Source organism: Manis javanica, chromosome 17 (genome assembly GCF_040802235.1).
Source record: "Manis javanica isolate MJ-LG chromosome 17, MJ_LKY, whole genome shotgun sequence".
In the NCBI taxonomy this organism is placed as follows: Eukaryota; Metazoa; Chordata; class Mammalia; order Pholidota; family Manidae; genus Manis; species Manis javanica.
In genome coordinates, this window is record NC_133172.1 from 55,116,982 (window position 1) to 55,136,142 (window position 19,161).

At 49.4% G+C, this 19,161-nt stretch overlaps 1 protein-coding gene across 5 annotated transcripts; it reads left to right on the top strand.

Annotated features, from left to right (window-relative positions):
* The first annotated feature begins 1,381 nt into the window (after positions 1–1,381).
* MON1B (MON1 homolog B, secretory trafficking associated) lies at positions 1,382–18,576 on the top strand. 5 transcript variants are annotated; one of them, XM_036993817.2, is made up of 7 exons: positions 1,382–1,538; positions 1,887–2,044; positions 3,945–4,286; positions 4,824–5,643; positions 6,004–6,151; positions 8,467–8,600; positions 17,623–18,576. In XM_036993817.2, the coding sequence occupies exons 2-7, from the start codon at positions 1,897–1,899 to the stop codon at positions 17,669–17,671; spliced, it is 1,641 nt and encodes a 546-aa protein (XP_036849712.2). In that variant the 5' UTR covers positions 1,382–1,538; positions 1,887–1,896; the 3' UTR covers positions 17,672–18,576. The 5 variants fall into 5 exon arrangements, with proteins under 5 accessions (XP_036849712.2, XP_017529266.3, XP_036849713.2 ...); XM_017673777.3 differs by lacking the exon at positions 17,623–18,576 and adding an exon at positions 12,943–13,856; XM_036993818.2 differs by lacking the exon at positions 8,467–8,600.
* The last annotated feature ends 585 nt before the right edge of the window (positions 18,577–19,161 follow it).

Here is a 19,161-nt window from a genome sequence, read left to right on the forward strand (position 1 = left end):
GGGAAAGGGAGTCACAACTCAGGGAACTCCTGTTGTGGAGGCCGGAGTTTACTCCGCAGCGTCCTGGGGAGGGAGTGATCCTGGTCTATTTCTCCCAAGATTCCCAGAGTAAATGGGAATCCTGCGCGGGATGGAGCGAGGGAGTCCACTCCGCTGGCCCGCGGGCCTCCGGGCGGCGCCATCGGCTACCAGGGAGAGAGAGTGGGAAGCCGGAGACCCCGAGAGAGAAATGTGAGGGCTACAAAGACGAGGAGAGCGAACGCGACACACTGGAGGAGAGAAAACTGAAGAAAGACTGAGAGATGCAAAGACCTAGTGAAAGGCGCAGGGATAGAGCTGAAGGGAGGCATGAGGGCGCACGGAGATACAGAGACATACACACCGAAAATGGGACACCCTGAGACGGAGAGACTCAGAGACAGACAGGGAGTCGCAGGCAGAAACTTTCGTTGCAAAGGAGAACCCACAGCCGGCGGGCCCAAACCCGCGCTCACCAGCACACTAAAATTGTAGGCTGGGACCACCTGATGCTACCTGGGATGACGCCCAAACGCTGCTCCCTTCATGCAAAACTACCGTGGATAACCTCCAGCGGACCGGTTCAAGCGGCAGTTGCGTCTCCCCTCGCCCAGCCAATGGTGGCCTGCAGAGGCCAGAGGGGCATTTTCCTCAACCAACGAGGACTCAGAAGCCTCTCAGGGGCACGCCCACATGCACGCCCCCGTTGCTAGGGCTCTTAAGCTGCATAGCTCCGCCCACAGAACCTGTCTTCCGAAGTGAGGTCCGCTCGGCCTTTTGCCTGTCTGGTCAAGCCCTGGTCAGCCAACACATTGCCTTCGCAAACTCACTCCCCTGAGCCATAAGCATGTCCGCGGCTTGCGCTTTCCTTTTTCCAGCAGCCGTGAGTCCTTTGCTTGGTTGACACAGAGACCCACGAATACTTTCTACTTCTGAAAGGCCCGCCTCTCGCTCTAGCAGCCTCGTCTCAGAGGCTGGCTGGGCTGCGCACGGCCCTCCAATTGGAAACAAGAACTGTCCGTCAAGCACTCCTCTCTGCCCAAACTCCACTCCACCCTCACTCTCCAGCCTTTCCTGCTGGGTAGGGAGGCAAGCTGCCTCAATTCTGAGCGAGCGCGTCACAGGTATCTTACAAGATTTAGGCTACGAACGACCTCGGGCGAAGAGAGGAATGGGCTCGAGACTCGATTGGGTCCGGGGAGATGTCAGTCAAGGCATGAGCGGGTGCAATAGCAGTCTAACGCACAGTATTGGTAGAGATAAGACGCGAGGGTTGGGGCGGACCCGCGGGAGTCGGCATCTTCTGATTGGGCCCTGAGGGAGGCTGTACCGCCCTCCATACTCCGGATTGGCTGAACGTGGGCCGCGCCCCCTCACGCTGACAGCCTTCTGTAAGAGAAGGGTCCCCGCCCGTGCGTTAGCTGTGCGAGCAGGTGCTGAGAGAAGGACTGCAGAGGGGGACGGCTGGATTCCCAACCAGATCCGACAGAAACCCGGGAGTGGCGTGCGCCATCTCAACGGTGAGGGAACGCGAGCGGGCGGGGGAACAGTGGGTTCGGATGCCGCGGAGAGAGAATAAAGACGGCTTCGCCACCGGAAGTGTCTTCAGAACAGCACCGCACCCGGAAGTGTGATGGCACCGCGGCGACGGGAAGTAATGGTACCTACCCAATGAGTCACAGGGTTGAAACAGGTGTTTATGTTTCTTTATTTCCTGAGACTCCCTCTTCGGAAAGTGTTGGAGGGTGCAAGTATTTGGACATGTTTTTGAATGTGTCATCCTGTTGAAACCCGAGGGAAAACAAATACTAGGGTCCCCTGAAGAAGTTTCTTTTGCTACCGTCACCCTCACTTCCTCTTCCCCACAGGGATGAGCAGATGGAGGTCGGAGGAGACACTGCTGCCCCAGCCCCCGGGGACGCGGAGGACTTGGAAGACGTGCGGCTCCCCAGTGAGGAGGCTGGAGACGGTGGAGGGATGCACGAGAACCCGCTGGATCCTGGAGACACGGGCCTGGAGGGAACAGGTGTGCCTTCCGCTCACTCGGGTCTTGGAAGGAATCCCTAGGGGGTGTAATTGTAGGGGGAACCAATGAGGAGTCTTTGGGAACCAAGGAAGTAGCTTAAACCGTAACTGTCAGTCGGAGGTCCTTGTGGATTCATGGTGTAGTTTACATCATTGAGGAATCAGTGGGTGTTAATGGATGTTCACTGGGGCTTGATGTGAGTTTAGGTTTTTGAGGAATCAGGAAGGGATCAGTTGGGGTCAAAGAGGGGTGTTGGGGATTTTGGATATTTAGGTCAATGAATGACCAAAAGAAAGTTAATGGGAACAAAGGAGGACTACTTAGAAGGCGGTGTCTTTGGGGACGAGGGTGTAAAGTCATTGTGATAAAGGGCATCAGTGGGGGCCATTGGGCATTCGGAGTACTTACATCATTGAGGAGTCAATGGTGAGTTGTTGGAGGGAGTCTTTAAGGAACCAGATATTAGTGAATGTTTAAATAGTGATGATTGTTGGGGAGGCAGTGGACACAAATGAGATTTGGAGAGTCAGAGGACCAGTAGGAGGGTCATTGAAGATCCAGGTGGATATGTAAAGGTATTCAGTGGGAAATCAATTGGAGTCATTGGGAAATCAGTGCTTACTGACTACTTTGTAATTAATGGGGATGGATATTAATGGAGTCATTCGGAATGATCAGTGGGCATCACTGAGAATAAACCGTGTATGTATGTTGTGGGGGGGAGTGTCTGAGAACTTGCGAATTATTGGCAAGTATTTGCAGGCATTGGGAGGAGATAATTGGTAATTGGGGGCACAGAGGGTTAGTGAATGTCAATGAGAATGAGGGAATGTGAGGTGATTGGGCTTTTATGGGAAAATTGTTGAGGCATAGTTATCAATGGATAAAAATGGATGTCTTTGGGGGATCAGTGAACATCAACGGGAGTACATGGGAAAGGTGTCAGGGAGTCGGCAAGGGGCAGTGAGGTCATAGATGTCATTGGTGGTAGTTAATGATGATTGTGGGGAGGGGCAGTGGAGCTCATTAAAATCCTGTGTGTTAGTATATATTGCGGTAGTTATTGTAGGAGGGGACTGGTTATCAGTGAGAATTAAGGGGAGTCAAGGGAGCAAGTAGAGGTCACAGAAGTCCTGGGTGTTAGTCGAGATTAACAGTGGTCACTGGGGAGAAGGGAGAATGGAATAAAAGAGGGCTAGAGGAATCAGTGGAGGTCACTGGGAGTCTTGGATATTAGTGGAGGTGAATGGTGGGAATGGAGTGGATGGGGAGAAGAGCTAATTATGGGTCAGGGCAGTCATTGAAGGCCATTAAAGGCCCAGGTATTAGTGATATTCATGTGAGGTCATTAGAATGTTAGTGAACAGCAGTGGGTATAAATAGTCAGTTAGGGGAGTCCTGAAGCTCTGGGTTTGTGAATATTCATGGCAGTCATTGGGAGAATTAGTCATCACCAAGAACAAAGAAGGGTGACTAGGACCGTCAGTGGGGTTATTAGGGACCAGTGAGAATAAATAAGGGGTTAGGGTAGAGGGTGGCATTCCATGACCCAGATACTAGTAGATGTAATGATAGCTATTGAGGGATAAGTAGATATCAAGAGAATTAATTAGAGGTCAGAAGTATTAATGATGGGTCATTGGAGATGAAAATATAATGACCATTCAGAGGCAATGGGGTGCTTTGATGTCTTGGGAATGGCAGGTATTGAGAGGGGAATAGTTGGTGTCTAGGGACGTGGAGGGTTCAGTAAGATGAGTGAGAGATTAGATTGTGTGGATGTCATGGAGGGGCAGAGGAGGAGACACCTGGAGGTCTGTGTCAGTGTTACAGATCACTGGGGGCTGGTAGCGATTAGTGGCAGTCCACCAGCAGATGACCCATTGGAGTTCCCTTTCAGGACCGGAGACGAAGGACCAGCCACCCGACCTGCTGTCACCAGTGCCCCAGTCAGAGACCCCATCAGAGGTTCCATCATGCACCTGTGGGCTCTGGGGTCCTGCGGCCTCTGAAACTAGTCCCATGGGTGGCCCTGAGAGTGGCTCTGGGGGCCAGGGCGAGGACCCCAGTGACGAGGACTGGCGCAGCAAGCGGAAGCATGTGTTTGTGCTGAGTGAGGCAGGCAAGCCTATCTACTCGAGGTACGGTAGTGTGGAGGCACTGTCGGCTACCATGGGTGTGATGACAGCCCTCGTGTCCTTCGTGCAGAGTGCGGGAGATGCCATCCGCGCCATCTACGCTGGTGAGCCAAGGGGCATGAGGCTTGGGAATGGTGACTGGGAGTGTGGCTGGCTAGCCATAGGTGTGTCTGTCTGTCTGCCCGGGGAATCATCCAGCCAGCCAGGGGGAGTCAATGAGTGTGGATGGCCTGCTGGGCCTCTTATCTGTTGGGTGGGGGTTTGGGACTTGGTCCATGTCTGGCTTCCTAGGTTCTGAGTGATTGACTCCCTGGTATCTGAGTGACTGGCTGGATAATTGTTTGTGTGAGAGTGTGGCTTTGGGGGCCGTGTGGGTGTCTTTCCGGCTCTGTCAGTCCTTGCTCCCTCTTTCCCAGACCTGTGCTGTGTGTCTAACCGGATTCCTTGACCATCCCATCATGTCTCTACAAATGTCCAAACTCCCTGAGCTTGTCCTTACGTTAGTCCAAGTGTCCATAGAGTGACTGTGCAAACTTCCCCAGGAGTGTGTGTGTTTGGGGAAAGGGCAGAAAAACCCTACCCGACCCCCTCTGGTCACCCCTGACCCATCTCTACCTTCTGCCCCATCCCTGCCCTCTCAGAGGACCACAAGCTGGTGTTCCTGCAGCAGGGCCCACTGCTGCTGGTGGCCGTGTCAAGGACTCCGCAGTCCGCAGCCCAGCTACGCGGGGAGCTGCTGGCTGTGCACGCACAGATCGTAAGCACGTTGACTCGCGCAAGCGTGGCCCGCATCTTTGCACGCAAACAGAACTACGACCTGCGCCGCCTGCTGGCTGGCTCGGAGCGCACCCTAGACCGGCTTCTGGATAGTGTAGAGCGAGACCCAGGTGCGCTGCTCCTGGGCGCTGTGCGCTGCGTGCCCCTTGCTCGCCCACTGCGGGATGCACTGGGTTCGCTGCTGCGACGTTGCACGGCACCTGGCCTGGCCCTGTCAGTGCTGGCGGTTGGCGGTCGACTGGTGACAGTAGCCCAGGAGCGGACCGTGCTGGCTGAGTGCCGGCTGGACCCAGCCGACCTGCAGTTGCTGCTTGACTGGGTGGGTGCACCGGCCTTTGCAGCAGGGGAGGCCTGGGCACCTGTGTGCCTGCCCCGCTTCAACCCCGACGGTTTCTTCTACGCCTATGTGGCCCGCCTGGATGCAATACCTGTCTGCCTGCTGCTTCTTGGCACCAATCCCGAGGCCTTCCATGACATGGCCACCTGCCGGCGCCTGGTAGAAGAGGGCATGCACAACCTTGGTGCCATGCGTGTCCTTGAGGAGGCGGCCAGTTTCTCTCATGCCCCATCCACCAATGCCCCCGCCTACAGTGTGCAGGCTGTGGGGGCACCTGGCCTCCGGCACTTTCTCTATAAGCCACTGGACATCCCTGACCATCACCGCCAGCTGCCTCAGTTTACCAGGTGGGCCCTGACCCTATGGATGGGCAGGAAGCCTTATTTAACTGGGAGGAAATTTCAGCATTTTATAGATAGGACTCTGCAGAGAGAACCAGCCACGCTTTAGAAAGATGGAATGGGTCTCTGATGAGGGAGGATCAAACACTAGCCTCAAGGAATAAATCCCTTATTCTAGGGGAGAAGAGGGCCCTAGTACTCAAGGAACCCCCTAGTGTGATGGGAAAGCTGGGCCACAAACCGAGAAGTCTCCAGTCTAATGGGGGGAGGCTCAGCTCCCTCCCTTAACTGAACTCCCCAGACTGGAGACATGGGCCGGCCAAGAAAGCTCTAGACTGACCTGGTCCCGCCTCTCCCCCACTGCAGCCCGGAGCTGGAGGACCCCTACAGCAGAGAGGGGGAGCGGCAGCGCCTGTCCGACCTGTATCACCGCCTGCACTCTCGCCTGCACAGCGCCTCCCGGCCCCTGCGCCTCATTTACCATGTGGCTGAGAAGGAGACTCTGCTAGCCTGGGTGAGTCCCACGGGTCTGAGAGGTTAAGTTCCCCGGTTTGAGCTTCCTTCCCTCCACCGCCTCCAGGAAGCACACCATGCCTGTGCCTGGGCAATCCAGCACTGCCCCTGCCATTACACAGGTGGCTTTGAGATCCACAAAGATCAGTCACAGCGTCTTCAACCCTCCATTAGCTCCAGCCTTCTCTTTGCACCTTTCCCCCATCAGCAGCGAGAAGAGTGTCTTTGACTTTCAAGAGGCCCCATTAAGAACCATTCCGGTGCTGCTCCTTCTCATTAGTCCCACCCAGGTCTGCAGGCACCAGTTCAGTTTTGACTCTCTGAGTCCCCAGCACTCCTTGGACACTACAGGCATGGTGCCAAGCTGAGCCTTCTACTCGGGGTACCGTGCCCTAGGGTCTCTTCAGGGCTCCTGTCCTCACTTCCTATGGGTCTAATAAAGGTGAGCTCTTCAGGGATTTGGTTAAGGGGACCCCACTGGGAAAGGCACCTTCCCCCAGGCTCCGCCATTCAGTGCACATCTATTAAATCATTTATTGCACATCTGCTGTGTACCAGATACTGTTTTAGGCTGATGATTTTATTTCATTTTCTAGCTTTCAAGCAATTTTAGACGTAGAAATTGCAAAATAGTAGAAAGAATTATTATAAATAGTTCCTTCACCTAGTTTCTCCAGATGTTAACACAATCAGAGGAACTTACAAAAATAAGGAAAGCAGCATCAGTAATATCTAATCCACAGGCTTCAGATTTCACCAGTTGTCCCACTACTGTCCTTTTACTGCTCCAGAATCCAGTCCAGGATCACTTGTTGAATATATTTATTGTATCTCCTTAGTCTCACTTATTCTGAACAGTTCCTCAATCTTTAATGTTTTCATGACCTTGGCAGTTTGTTTACTAAAGAGTACCAGCCAGTTAGTTTGTAGAATTTTCCTCAACTTGGGTTTTTCTTGATATTTTATAATGACTAAACTGAGGCCATGCATTTTTAGCAAGAATATCACAGAAGTGCCCTTCTCTGTATCACATCAGGAGGCCAGCAGTGTCAGTTGGTCCCAGTGCTGATGGCATTAACTTTGATCCCTTATATAAGGCGGTGTCTGCCAGATTTCTCCACTATAAAGTTAGTATTTTCCCTCTTTGTAATGAGTAAATATGTTGTGGTGGTTATGTCAGTGTTCTGTTTTTCATCATAGTTTCAGCTGCTATTTCTAATATCCATTAACGATTCTTGCCTGCAACCATTATCTCTGGTGATTAGCAGATGGTGATTTTCCTGACTTCGTTCTACATTTATTGGTTGTGATTCTATTGTGTGGAGAACTTTTCCTCCTCCTACTTGCTTGTTGAGTTTTAAATTTTGTATCAGTATGGTCTCTAGGATTTTTCTTCAGCTCTGTAGGCTAAATGCCTTTTCTGTCATTAATTTTGGTGCTCAAATTGTGTCTGATGTAGCCAGGGGGAGCTGTGATTTAGCCAGGCTGGCCCCTGAGGTTTTCTGACATGCCCCATCACTGCTTAAGCACATCTTACTTCCTGGCACAAGATGTTCCAAGCTCATTTTGAACTTTCTCTCTGCCAGCTCTGAAGTCAACCTTTTGTTCAAGGAGCCATTGGAGAATGGTATTTCCAAATCAAGATATGATAGGCCCAGGGTTTTAAATCAGGTGGCCAGGGGATGCCTCTCTGAGGAGATAGCATGTAAGTGGGAGGAGAGGCAGTGAGCCATGTGGGTACCTGGAGGAAGAGTACACCTGGCAGAGGAAAGGATTGAGCAAAATGCTGAGATGGGGCGGAGCCAGGTTATGTTTGAAGAACAGCAAATTGTGTAGCTGGAACAGAAGGAGCAAGGGGGAGAGCCGTGAAAGGTTTAGTGAACTGATCAAATTAGGCCTGTCAGGTTGGTATGAGGATTAAATTGAATTAATCCTCCTATGCCCAAGTCACAGAGGATGAAAACAGGTGTGTGGAACTTAGAACAGGACCTGTATACAGCAGTTGCTCATTAAATGTTAAGCACTGTTGCTGTTGTACCCAGTCCGTAGACTAGCAAACTGAGCAAGTACACACGCACACAGCCAGCATTACCCACTTGATGCCACTAGATCCAGCTGATCCTTTGGGCCAGCTGAGAAGCCCTGGCCATGCACGACACAATGTCAGCTTACCTGTTAGCCCAGTGACAGAGCAGCGCCAGGTGGGCTGCCAGGTGTGGCTTCCAAACAGGAGACAGGCATGGGGCTTGGGAGGGGTGGACAGGATTGGGCATGGCCAGCTCTGGCCCAGCTGACGCTATCTCCTCAAACCCACAGGTGACCTCCAAATTTGAGCTCTATACCTGCCTCAGCCCCCTGGTGACCAAGGCAGGGGCCATCTTGGTAGTGACCAAACTCCTGCGCTGGGTGAAGAAAGAGGAGGATCGGCTCTTCATCCGTTACCCACCTAAGTACTCCACACCCCCCGCAGCTCCAGCTGCCTCTACAGACCAGGCTTCCCATAATGGCTTGTTCACCGGCCCTTGAGTGGGGAGTTCAAGATGGCAGACCTGGGAATGAGCACCTGTGCTCCCCACCCTGGAAAAGGGCAGGAGGATGGGGGTTGGAGGTGGTGTCTGTGGCTGGTCCCTGTCTCCTTGGGCAGTGGGCAAGATCAGAGGGCCTGCCCACCAATGGGCCTGCCCAGAAATGGTGGCAGGGTGACTGTACACCCTGTTTCCTCAGCCCCCGCAGCCACCTTCACATCTGGGGAAGTACTCGGGCCTCCGTCTTCCCCTTCCTCTGATGCTGCAGCCTTTGCCTGGTGCTGTCTCCTGCCATCCTGGGCACCACACCCTCTGTCCTGCATCAGGAGTCTGCCCCCTCAGTGGGGTCTTAGCCCTGCATGTCCAGGGCTGGCCAAGGTCTCTTTGTGTGGCCCAGGTCCAGAACTGGGAATGGAAGACAGCCTGTGGCCTGGACCCAGCCTGAGGATATTTTAAAGAAAGATCTGTACATAAGAGGCCTAAAACCAACCCCCACTAGGACGCTCCCCCATCGTTCGTGTACTTGATCTCTTCCCTGTCAGAAAAGCCCCATCAGTGCTGGCCGCTGTCAGTGAGGTGGTGGCCTCCAGGGCCTCACCTGTCCGTGTGACCCCGAGCAAAGCACTCGACCGCACATGGTGGCTGAGGACGAGTTTTTAAGTAGGGGTGCCCTTGGCTTTTAAGTATCATTCTTCTCATCTATGAAATAGATGACTAAGCTCTCACAGGCTGTTAAATGAGGATCTGTGAACAGAAAGACTCGAATGCGTGCGTATCACACACAGCACCTGCACACTTGTCCCACAGTGACAGCACAAGCAACCTGGAGAGGGACAACACGCAAGCGCCGTCCCACCGGGACCCTGGCTCTGGCCTTGGGTCGTGCCATCCTGGGTCATGGCCTCGTGGTGTGCGCATGCGCTCTGTGCCCTAGCTGTCAGGGCCCGGGGCGCTCCACTTGCTGGGAGGAAACCCCTCTGCTCCTCACGCTGGTCAACCGCTGTGGGGACGCACGCTGCAGGCATGCTCTCTGCACAGCCTTCTGCCCTCGCATTTTAAACCAATTGTTTAAGGTGCATGTGCACAAAGAGGCACGTTGGAAAATGGCGGGGAAACCGGAACCGCCAGAAATTGCGGAGGAGGCTGAAGGTAGTAAGGGCAGGTGAGGGGGGAGCCTTCGTCCCTTTACAGTAACGAAATGTTGATAGCAGTAGTAAGAAAAGGTAAAAGTTTAAGCCTTTTATTAAGACAAAGTGGAGAAAGATGCATATGCTCATCATGTAGATTGATTTGCCAACTTTATTGGATATAGTAGGTATTTTAGAGAAAATAGGCAAAATGCATCAGTATACATCACTTCAAACAAAAAAGGAGGTGGATATTCCCACAGAAATCGCTCGGCTGCCGCCACATCCACAAATCCGCAGGGACTGCCGCTGTCATCGCTGCGCCCCCACCCCGTACCGCATCGCCCACGGACCCGGCAGTCTTCCTGGAGAATGGCCTCCCCCGCAGACAGCTGCTTTTCCCCGGGGCATTTTGTGGATGATGACACCCCACATCCTAGTGATAGGGAGAAAAATGTCCTAGAGACGTTTGGAAATTACAGTCAAACTAAAAGATCTCCCAAGACAATGATCCCCCACTATGCCGTACACATTCTCAGAATGTACAGAAAATAACATGAGGAAGGCCCATGGATCCATCACTGTTTCAACAGTTGTCGACTTTCCATCCTCCTTCCATCTATCGCACACTCTTCAAACCGCTATATTAATAAATACGTTCAATTGCCTCTTTCCAGACCTATCTAGGCAAACATCACCAATAATTATGATCATTTGCTTATTTGTTTTCTACCCTAGGATGAGAGCTCCATGAGAATAGACTATTTATTGCTGTTTCCCCAGCACTTAAAACAATGCCTGCTTGGCATAGAGTAGGTGCTCAGTAAGTTATCGTATGAAAAATGGACCAACTTTAAGATGGAGAATGCTCGTAGATTAAGGCCACACGTGCAATACCAGCTTTCAACAAAGGACACAGAAATAAGACAGATATAAATAGATCTCATTTATTAAGCACTTAACTAGCTGCTACTGTGCTGAAAAGCAGTGTTAGTATCAAGCTTGCAAGTTAGTCAAAATTAAAGTTATAATCAACTTTGCCAGCAGTGGAGAAAATTGAAAAGCCTATCAAGTTACCATTATCTCTAGTCCATCAAAATTGGCTTTAAAATAAGAGGAGTATAGTCTAGTATTGATTACTCAGGAGAAACGGGCCGTGTCTTGCCTCACTGGGAGAACTGACCAGTAAAGGCTTTGCTAGGAGCCCTTTGGCAGAATATTTTTAGCATCTGAAATGCTATTCCATAACTTCAGTCACCATGCTTGGTAGTCATAGGAGTAAACACAGATGTCTGGTCCTGGAATGGTCACCGGAGTATCGTTGATGGAAGCAAAAGACAAGGAGTAATCAGGGAAATGGCTAATTGTGGGTGTATAGATATTTGCATGCATAATGTGGAATGCTTGTGTGGAGGACATTTCTTTTTTAAGTGGCAGAAAAAATTCCAATTTTATTTGAAATAATTAAAAATTAATTTTTAAAAGGACAAGTCCATGATTTATTGATACAGAATGAGCTTCCAAAGAGATTATATTTTTATGAGTGAAAAGCAAGGTAAAACTTTAAAAAAAAAAGAAGGGGGCAGTGTAAGTGCAGGCCTGTGTGTGTTGCACAGAAAAATGTCTGAAGGCTGAAGGCCTAACTAATGAGTCTCAATAAGGGACTTAGATTTTGGGGGTGTGCAAAGGTAGAGCACTTTTGATACTGTTTTTTTTTTATTTTAGGAAAATGCAAGTAGTACTGTATATTTAAAAATATATAAGGGAAAGGAAAAATTCTGAATGGCACTTGAGGATCATGTATTCATATTGATCAGTAGTGATATCCTGGTTTTAATGTTTATACTGTGGTTACCTGGTAGAGTCCCCTGTGTATAGGAAATACCCACTGGAGTATTGAAAAATAATGGGCCATGAAGCCTGCAATTTATGGCACAGAAATGCTCGCAAATGGCAAATCTGATACAAGGGCAAGTAGGAGCATCATTTCAGATGATTGCAAAATAATTAAAAAGGCGCATACTCTACAGGCTGTTTTGTAACATGGATTTTTAAGAATTTTTATCAAGATGTTAGTTGGATTATTTAAAAGAGTTACTGATCTCCCGAGATCTTACCCCATGAGTAGGTCTAGAAATGCAGTAGAGAGGAAAAACCACATAAAGAGCTTTTGCAAAACAGTTGCAAAAGCTGGCTATAAAAGACATGTGGGGACAATCAAGGGAAAAGGTATGTTCTGGTTTTTTGATATTATGTGATGATTGTTAATCTTGTCTGTGTGAATATAGCATTAGAATCATTTAAGAAAATGTCCTCAGGTAGTTGAGACTATTAGGAAAGTAACTGGGAATGAAATGTCCTGAAGCCTGGGGCTGCTTAGAAATACTTCAGCACAGAAGCAGATATGGATGAATATTACTGTCAGATTTTGGCAGTGAGTAAGTCAGAGTTCATCATGTATCCTCTCTACACTCATGTATGTTTAGAAATTTTTATAATGAAATATTAGAAAAAATAATCACAAATACCTTCCTTTGTATTAAAGTGCTCTGATTTTTTTTGTTTCATTACCAAATATTGAGAGTATTTAAAAATTAAAAAGTCTCAACAGGAGACTTACCAGCCTATTATTATTGGTTATATCAAAGAAAGGAAGTAAGATTTAGGGCCAAAGAGAGAAAAGGAAGTTTCATTTTTAACTTCACATACTTCTGTAGTGTTTGCATGTTTTTAGAATGTTGTTTGGGTAAGAAAGTAAAAAAAAATACATTTGCTAAAAGATCTGAGTGTCTTCACCAAACTGTTGGCAATTATTATTTCTAGAAAGGGGAGTGACCCAGGGAAGGGGCTCTTGGTGAGAGGAGGCTGCCTCGTGTTTGTGTCCGGCCTCCGCCGCCCGGCCGAGTCTGAGCCCCAGGAGTCGGTGGGGTGGGCGCGGGGCCCTTGCTCCCTGGGGAGGGGGGAGGATTCAGGCTCTCTGGGCGGGGCCTCGACCGGGCTCCGCCCACCGGCCCCTGCTGGTTGCTCACCCAGAGGCTCAGGTGCTCTTGAGAAGCCCAGTGCACAAATGGGTGGGTGTCAAGGCTACCCCGTCTCCACGGCCTCATCCTGGATTCCTGAATCTCCTGTTTTATCAACAGCGGCTAGAGTGAACGTGTTAAAAATCCATGCCAGGTTCGTGTCGGCCTCCTGCTGTTCAGCGGCCCTGCATTCCTCATGGGTTCCCGCCACCTCGGACATGGACCTGCCTGCCTACCCTGACCCCTCCCCATTCCCCCAGGTTCGGTTCTAGTCACGGAGCAGCTTTTGTACCCTTCTTCAAGCACTTTGTCATGCCCGGGTGTCCTCATGTGGGGTGCCCTTTCCTAAGTCTGTCTGCTCTAAGGAGGCTGGCCGAGGGACCCAGTTCCAAACCTTACACAGACTGCTGCCATTCTCTAAGCATGTATTCATAAAACATTTGCTGGTTGACTTATGTGTGTCAGGCACTAGGATAGGCCCTGGATTTTAAATGGCCTGGTCAGGGAAGGGCCCAGAAGGAACCATCTCTGAGCAGGGAGGTGAGGGGGCAGGTGAGGGAGTGAGCCATGTGGGCATCTGGGAAAGGGTACCCAGCTGAGGGAATGGCTCATGCAAAGGCTGAGGTGGGCCTGAGCGTAGTTGTGTTTGAAGAGCATCTAGAGGGGCCCAGTGTGGTGGAACAGAGGGAGGGGAGATAACATTGGAGAATTGCTGGGCGCCCAGTCAAGTTGGCCTCGTCTGTTTAGTCTGTGTAGTGTTCTGAGGCAGGACCTGGCACGCAGCGAACCTCAGAACATGTTAGCTGCCACTTGTGAGGATTCATTAATGTTCCCAATTCATCAGTGAGGGAAACAGGTATGTGAATCACTTAGAACAGGGGCTTGTAATCTATTAAGTGTTTAAGAAATGGTTTTATATTTTATTATTACTAATTATTATTCCCAGGCTACAGATGAGGAACACCAAGGTGTGTGCATTTCTTAAATATTTTTGTGCAATTAAATGCTCAATAAATGGGACCTATTGTTTATTATTCTCTTTACTACTCTTATTATTCCCAATCTAGAGATAAAGAAATTTGAGGCAGTGAATGTGTACAGGAAGCCCACAATAAATGTTGGGTCTTGCTATTAGCCCAGGTCCACAGATAAGGCCCAGAAGCTTTAATCTCTGTACCACGGCTCACAGCAGGCCCAGCTGACCACAGGCCTGGCTCCTGATTCACTGCCCCACTGGACACCACCTACCTGCCTTAGGCCAACCTCCAGGGATCTTTAGGGAACTTCAGTGTCTCCACCATCCTCTCTGTCACACACACGGGGACAGCCTGGATATTCTGCTGACTTGCCACATTCCTCCTAGGGTTCAAATCCTGTTCACTGGCTGAATAACTTCAGCACATTGCTTCATGTCTCTAAAATGCAATTACCAAATTTGCAAAATGGTGATACTAGCTGCACAGAAATTATTAGAAACCTAGCCAACTCCTTGCTCCTCCTGAACCCCTGGATAAGCTCAGTTGCCCCTCATGTGGATGCAGTACAGTACAAGGAGATGACTGGTGCACAGGACTCCCCCAGACTGACTTCTGAGAGCAGAAACTGCCAAACCTACTTATCTCCCTTGGTTCAAGTAAAAGGCCTGAAGAACAAAAACGAAATAGACGATCCTTCCAGTTACTGGTTGTATATTTTTGTAGAAGTGTGAAATACCACTGAAATTCCTTGGATTTGAAGGCTACAGATTAATTGTTAATTGTTTCCCTGGCTGATAGTTCTTATTCTCAGCTCTTTCCCTTTTTCTGCCTAAAATCAGTATTGGTTTATTCCATATTCCTGGAGCTTCTACTTTGCTGAGGAAGCCAGGGACCCCATGTAGCCAGTGCAAATGTGGGGCATATTCCAAAAGCTTATATAGGTTGGATGGCTGCTGCTTCATTCTCATGCATTTCCCTTTCTCACCTGCTTTTTAGTTCAGTGCAATTGTCAAATATATTCCTAGGAAGGGATCAAACAGCACTCTGGTCAGGCAATTTTTCTTTTGGCCTTTTCAACCTTAATATGTTGGGATTGTGAGTTTGGAAGGGGAGGAAAAAAAGACAGGAGACTGATAATTTAGGATGTTGAACAGCATGTGAGAACTGCACTTTTCAGAGATGGAGTTGTAGATCAGATGGCACTGCCCAGTCTGACAGCTACCAGCCACCTGTGGCCTGCTGAGCACTTGCCGTGCAGCTTGTCCCAAATGAGACATGCCCCAAGGACAGAACACACACCAGATTTCAAAGACTGGGAGCAAGAAAATAATTAAATAGATTATTAATAACTTTCATACTGATTACATGTTTAAATGCTATTTTGTGAATAGTTCTAATATTTAATGAATATATTGACCTAAATTTAAAAAGTTAATTTTGCCTTGTGTTTCTTTAGTTCTTTTAATGTGGCTAGTAGAAAATTCATGATTCCATATGTGGCTCACATTATGTTCCTGCTGGCCAGTGCTGTTTTATGAGAGGGTACTGAAGGGGAGTGGGCCATCTGCCGTGCTTCTGGCCCCTTTGTAGCTGTTATTGCAGGCCACAGAGTTCCTGGTCCACCGGCATCTTGATCTGGCTCAGTCCCTTGTCGCCATGAGCTCAGCATTGACGAACAGAACAGTAGCTTCTCAAACGGGCGCTGACTCCCATAGACATGGGCATGGTGGACATGTACTCGGAGCCCATACACAATAATCTGCACCCTGAGCCCGTCTCTGTGTACATATCTCAACTTGTAGATGAACCAATTGTATAGTGTTGCATTTCAGAACACATTTTAGTGGATTTGAAGGACACAATTTCTGTGTAACCAGATTTCCTTGCTTGCTCAGGCAAAAACATTGGTTTTATCCCCTGAGCACCTAGATTAGTATAAAGTTTCTTCTAATGCCCTTAGCCGGAGGCTCAAAATGTGTCTACTACAAAATACCCAGGCTTCCAGAATGCCTTTTACACGACTGTCGTGCCACCAAACCCGCTGAGTGGCTGTGGAGGAGCAGGAGAATCCCATGCTCTTAAAGTTTTATCCCACGTTTTGTTAACCCTGGAGGGGGCTGTGATTTACAGTTTCAAGATGGGAGGGCTACCATCTGAACCAGGGGCCAAGTTTAGCGTTACCAGTCATGGGAGACTTTGAGCTTATCTTCCTCTTGGTGCAATGAGTGGGAGGTACACCACATCATTCATGCGGGGGTCTTGATGAAAATGTTTAACCTAAATGTAGTCAATAGGAAACAGCCACAATGACAAGTTCCACAGGACAACTGGCCTGGATATATCAGGTTCCCTGTTGCTGTGGGAACAAATTACCACAAACTTGGTGGCTAAACATATAACACGTTACCTTCCAGTTCTAGAGGACTAAAATCAAGGTGTGGTCGGAGCTGTGTTCCTTCTGGGTGCTCTTGGGGAGGATCTATTCCTTCCTTTCCTAGCTTCTCAGGGTTGCCTTAAATCCCTGACTCTCATCACGCTGCTTCCGTCGTCACGTCTCCTCCGTCTCTGACGCTCTTGCCTCCCTATTTAAGGACCCTTGCAAGACATTAGATAACTTAGGGAAATGCCCCAACTCTAGATCCTTTGCCAAATCATGTCCACAAAGTCCCTTTAGCCACATGTTCACAAGTTCTGTGGATTAAGACGTGGACATCTTTGGGGGCCGCTATCCTACCTCCCAAATTGGAGGCTTTTCTCCAGTGGAAGAGACCAAAAAGACAAAAGGGGACTGATAAACCTTGATTGGATCCTGGATCAAGGCTGGGGGAAAACTGCTGTCATTTGGGGTGGGTGGAGGGTTTGGGAATTTAATAAGAGTGCAGTCAAGTTTGGATGACACTGGAACTACTGCTGATTTTCTAGCAGTGGTACTGGCAATTAGGTTGGTCAGAGAGTATTCTTATTGTGGGGGGGATTTTAAGTTTCATGATGTCTGCCACTATTTTGGGGTCAGCTGATAGAGGAGAAGTGTGTGCATGTGTATATCCAGAGAGGGGCAAGGATAAGTGGAGGTGGAGAGCTAACAGTTCAGGGGTTCGCTCACTATATGGATCTTTTTCATAGATTTGAAATTCTTAAAAATGAAAAAAAATAATAAAAATAAGTGGTAAATCAGGGCTCAGTTTCCATAGCTCCTTCCTCTCTCCCAGAGCTCCCAGCGAGAAGTCCCTGAGATGTCAGATGTCGTAATTTACCTGAGTATGTGAAAGCTGGGCTTGAGAATCTACCCTCAATCTCCAAGAAACACAAACCTCCTCATTCAATCTCAGTCTTTCCCCAGAGCTGAATTTGCTGGTTCATGATGTCCTTAGGTCTCAGCCCAACGCTGCCTTCTTAGTGAGCGTCTTCCTTGGGTGGGTAGGCCCTTGGGAATGAGGCGTGCACTCAGGCTATGCCTGGTCTTTCCATCCCCACCCAATCAGCACTGCTTCTTGGGGGATGTTTCCACTCTCTCCTCGGCCAGGGATTTCAGGACTATAAAGGAGAATGAAGCCTGCCCAGCCTCCAGGAGCCTCCAGAAGGAAACGACTGTTCTCACCCTGGTGGCCTCCCACACTGCGTCCTGGCTTTTGATGTGGGCTTTGTTCTCCTGGCTCAACTGCCCTCTGGGGCCAGGCCGCTTCTCTTTTCCTTGAAAGGGGTGATGTCTGCACTTTCTCCCTCCAGTGGCTCTTTGTCCTCTCCCCGCCCCCCTGCTCTGTCCCCTGGGCTTGTATTCAGTTCCCATACCTCATTCTCAGAAATCTGCTTCTTTACCTTTCAGGTTCAGATGTGAGTGGACCTGGGGGAGCTCGGCGTCGCCCAAAGGCTGAAGGGCGTGCCTGAGAGAAGTGAGCTGCAAAGTGACTGAACATCCCCAGAGGGGCCGCAGGACAGGTGCACAGAGCGCAGCCGGACCAGCAGCGGGTCGGGTGGTAGGAGGGGGCGTGGCCGAGCACCTGCCTGAGACTCCAGGTGGGCCGGACCACTTCCCCCAGAATCCACACTGGTCGAGTTCAGCCTGCGCGCTTCAGGCAGGTCACTTAACTTCTCTGTGCCTCAGTTGCCTCATCTGTAATGTACAGGGTTTTTTTGAGTGTTAAATTGATAACATATAGAAAGTGCTTAAAACAAGGCTTGGCACATCATGAGCGCTACGTTGGTGGGAGCCACCATTATTATTGTGAAGAATTTTCCATATTCTCATGTGGTCATCACCCCAGTACTTCTACTTGATCAATAGCATGTATTTTTATCAGTAGAAGAAACTGACGGTGACATAACCACAACCAGGATGGAACAGGAACTTAAGCCCAGGTCTTCCTTCCTCGAGTCCAGAATTCTTCCTGTTCCACCTGCTGTAGTGTTTCTCTTGCTCTGTCCACACGCAGGTTTGTTTGGTGGTTTCTCTTTGTCTTGTTTAAAAACAAAATTCAACTGAATACATTTTAAGGGTCATAATTGGCTTTATTCCACGGTTTGTGCACTGGGCCGCATCCTGTCTCGCAGATAGAAAAGAGCTCCCAGGAGCTGTGCAAAATGAAAGACTTTTATATTTTATAGGGAAGAGTGGGAGCAAGACAGTTATATTAGAGAAAAAGGCTGGTTGGTTATAAGGTCAGTTTCCTTTAGGGGAAGGCAGGGTCTCTCAGGAAGATGACCCAGCTGAGCTGACTTGCAACTAACTATCTTCATTGGTACTTGCACAATAAACCTTTGCTAATTAATCCTTAAGTGATCCATTGATTTTACTTCTGTTTTTTTATGAACGTTTGACACCGTCTTCTGCGACTCTGGAGTGAGTGGGTGACCCTGGGGGGTCTCATCCCGCTCACCCAAAACCATAGAGGCGGAAAAATAATTTTCCCTCCACCCTTTATGGTGAGCACCTGGCTGAGACCCCTTTTTCTCCAGGGCACCTCGTACATGGATAAGCTTGTCTAGGTTAAAAGTTCCCCAGTGCGGCCACTGTAATTCAAGATTATCTTCGATGAGTTTAACCTGCTTGTTCAGTCTGGAAACAAACTTTATTCACTCGAGGCCTCATACTGGCCCTGGTCCAGCTTAAGTCGGACAGTCCGTTTTTTGAGTCAGACCCACCTAACTCCAGCTGACTCGAGGCTCAAACAGGCTGGAAGCTCATAAGCAAAAGCTGGTGGGCTGGGGTCCAGGGTGCAGGAGGGACCTGCCGGCCACCCGCAGAGGCAGCGAGGACGCCGCGGGCTCTGGGGCTCAGCAGGTACGTCCGCCGGGGGCTCACTGCTCCTGGGGCTGTCGGGGTCGCCCTGGAGTCCCCTCAGATCAGCACCAGGACTGTTTAAAG

What these genes read in the sequence shown, in the direction of transcription:
- MON1B (XM_017673773.3), top strand. Translation starts at nt 1,897, where the DNA reads ATGGAGGTCGGAGGAGACACTGCTGCCCCAGCCCCCGGGGACGCGGAG. An exon ending in CACGGGCCTGGAGGGAACAG is followed by an intron (nt 2,045 to 3,944) that starts GTGTGCCTTCCG and finishes GTTCCCTTTCAG; the next exon opens with GACCGGAGACGAAGGACCAG. An exon ending in AGGAGACTCTGCTAGCCTGG is followed by an intron (nt 6,152 to 8,466) that starts GTGAGTCCCACG and finishes TCAAACCCACAG; the next exon opens with GTGACCTCCAAATTTGAGCT.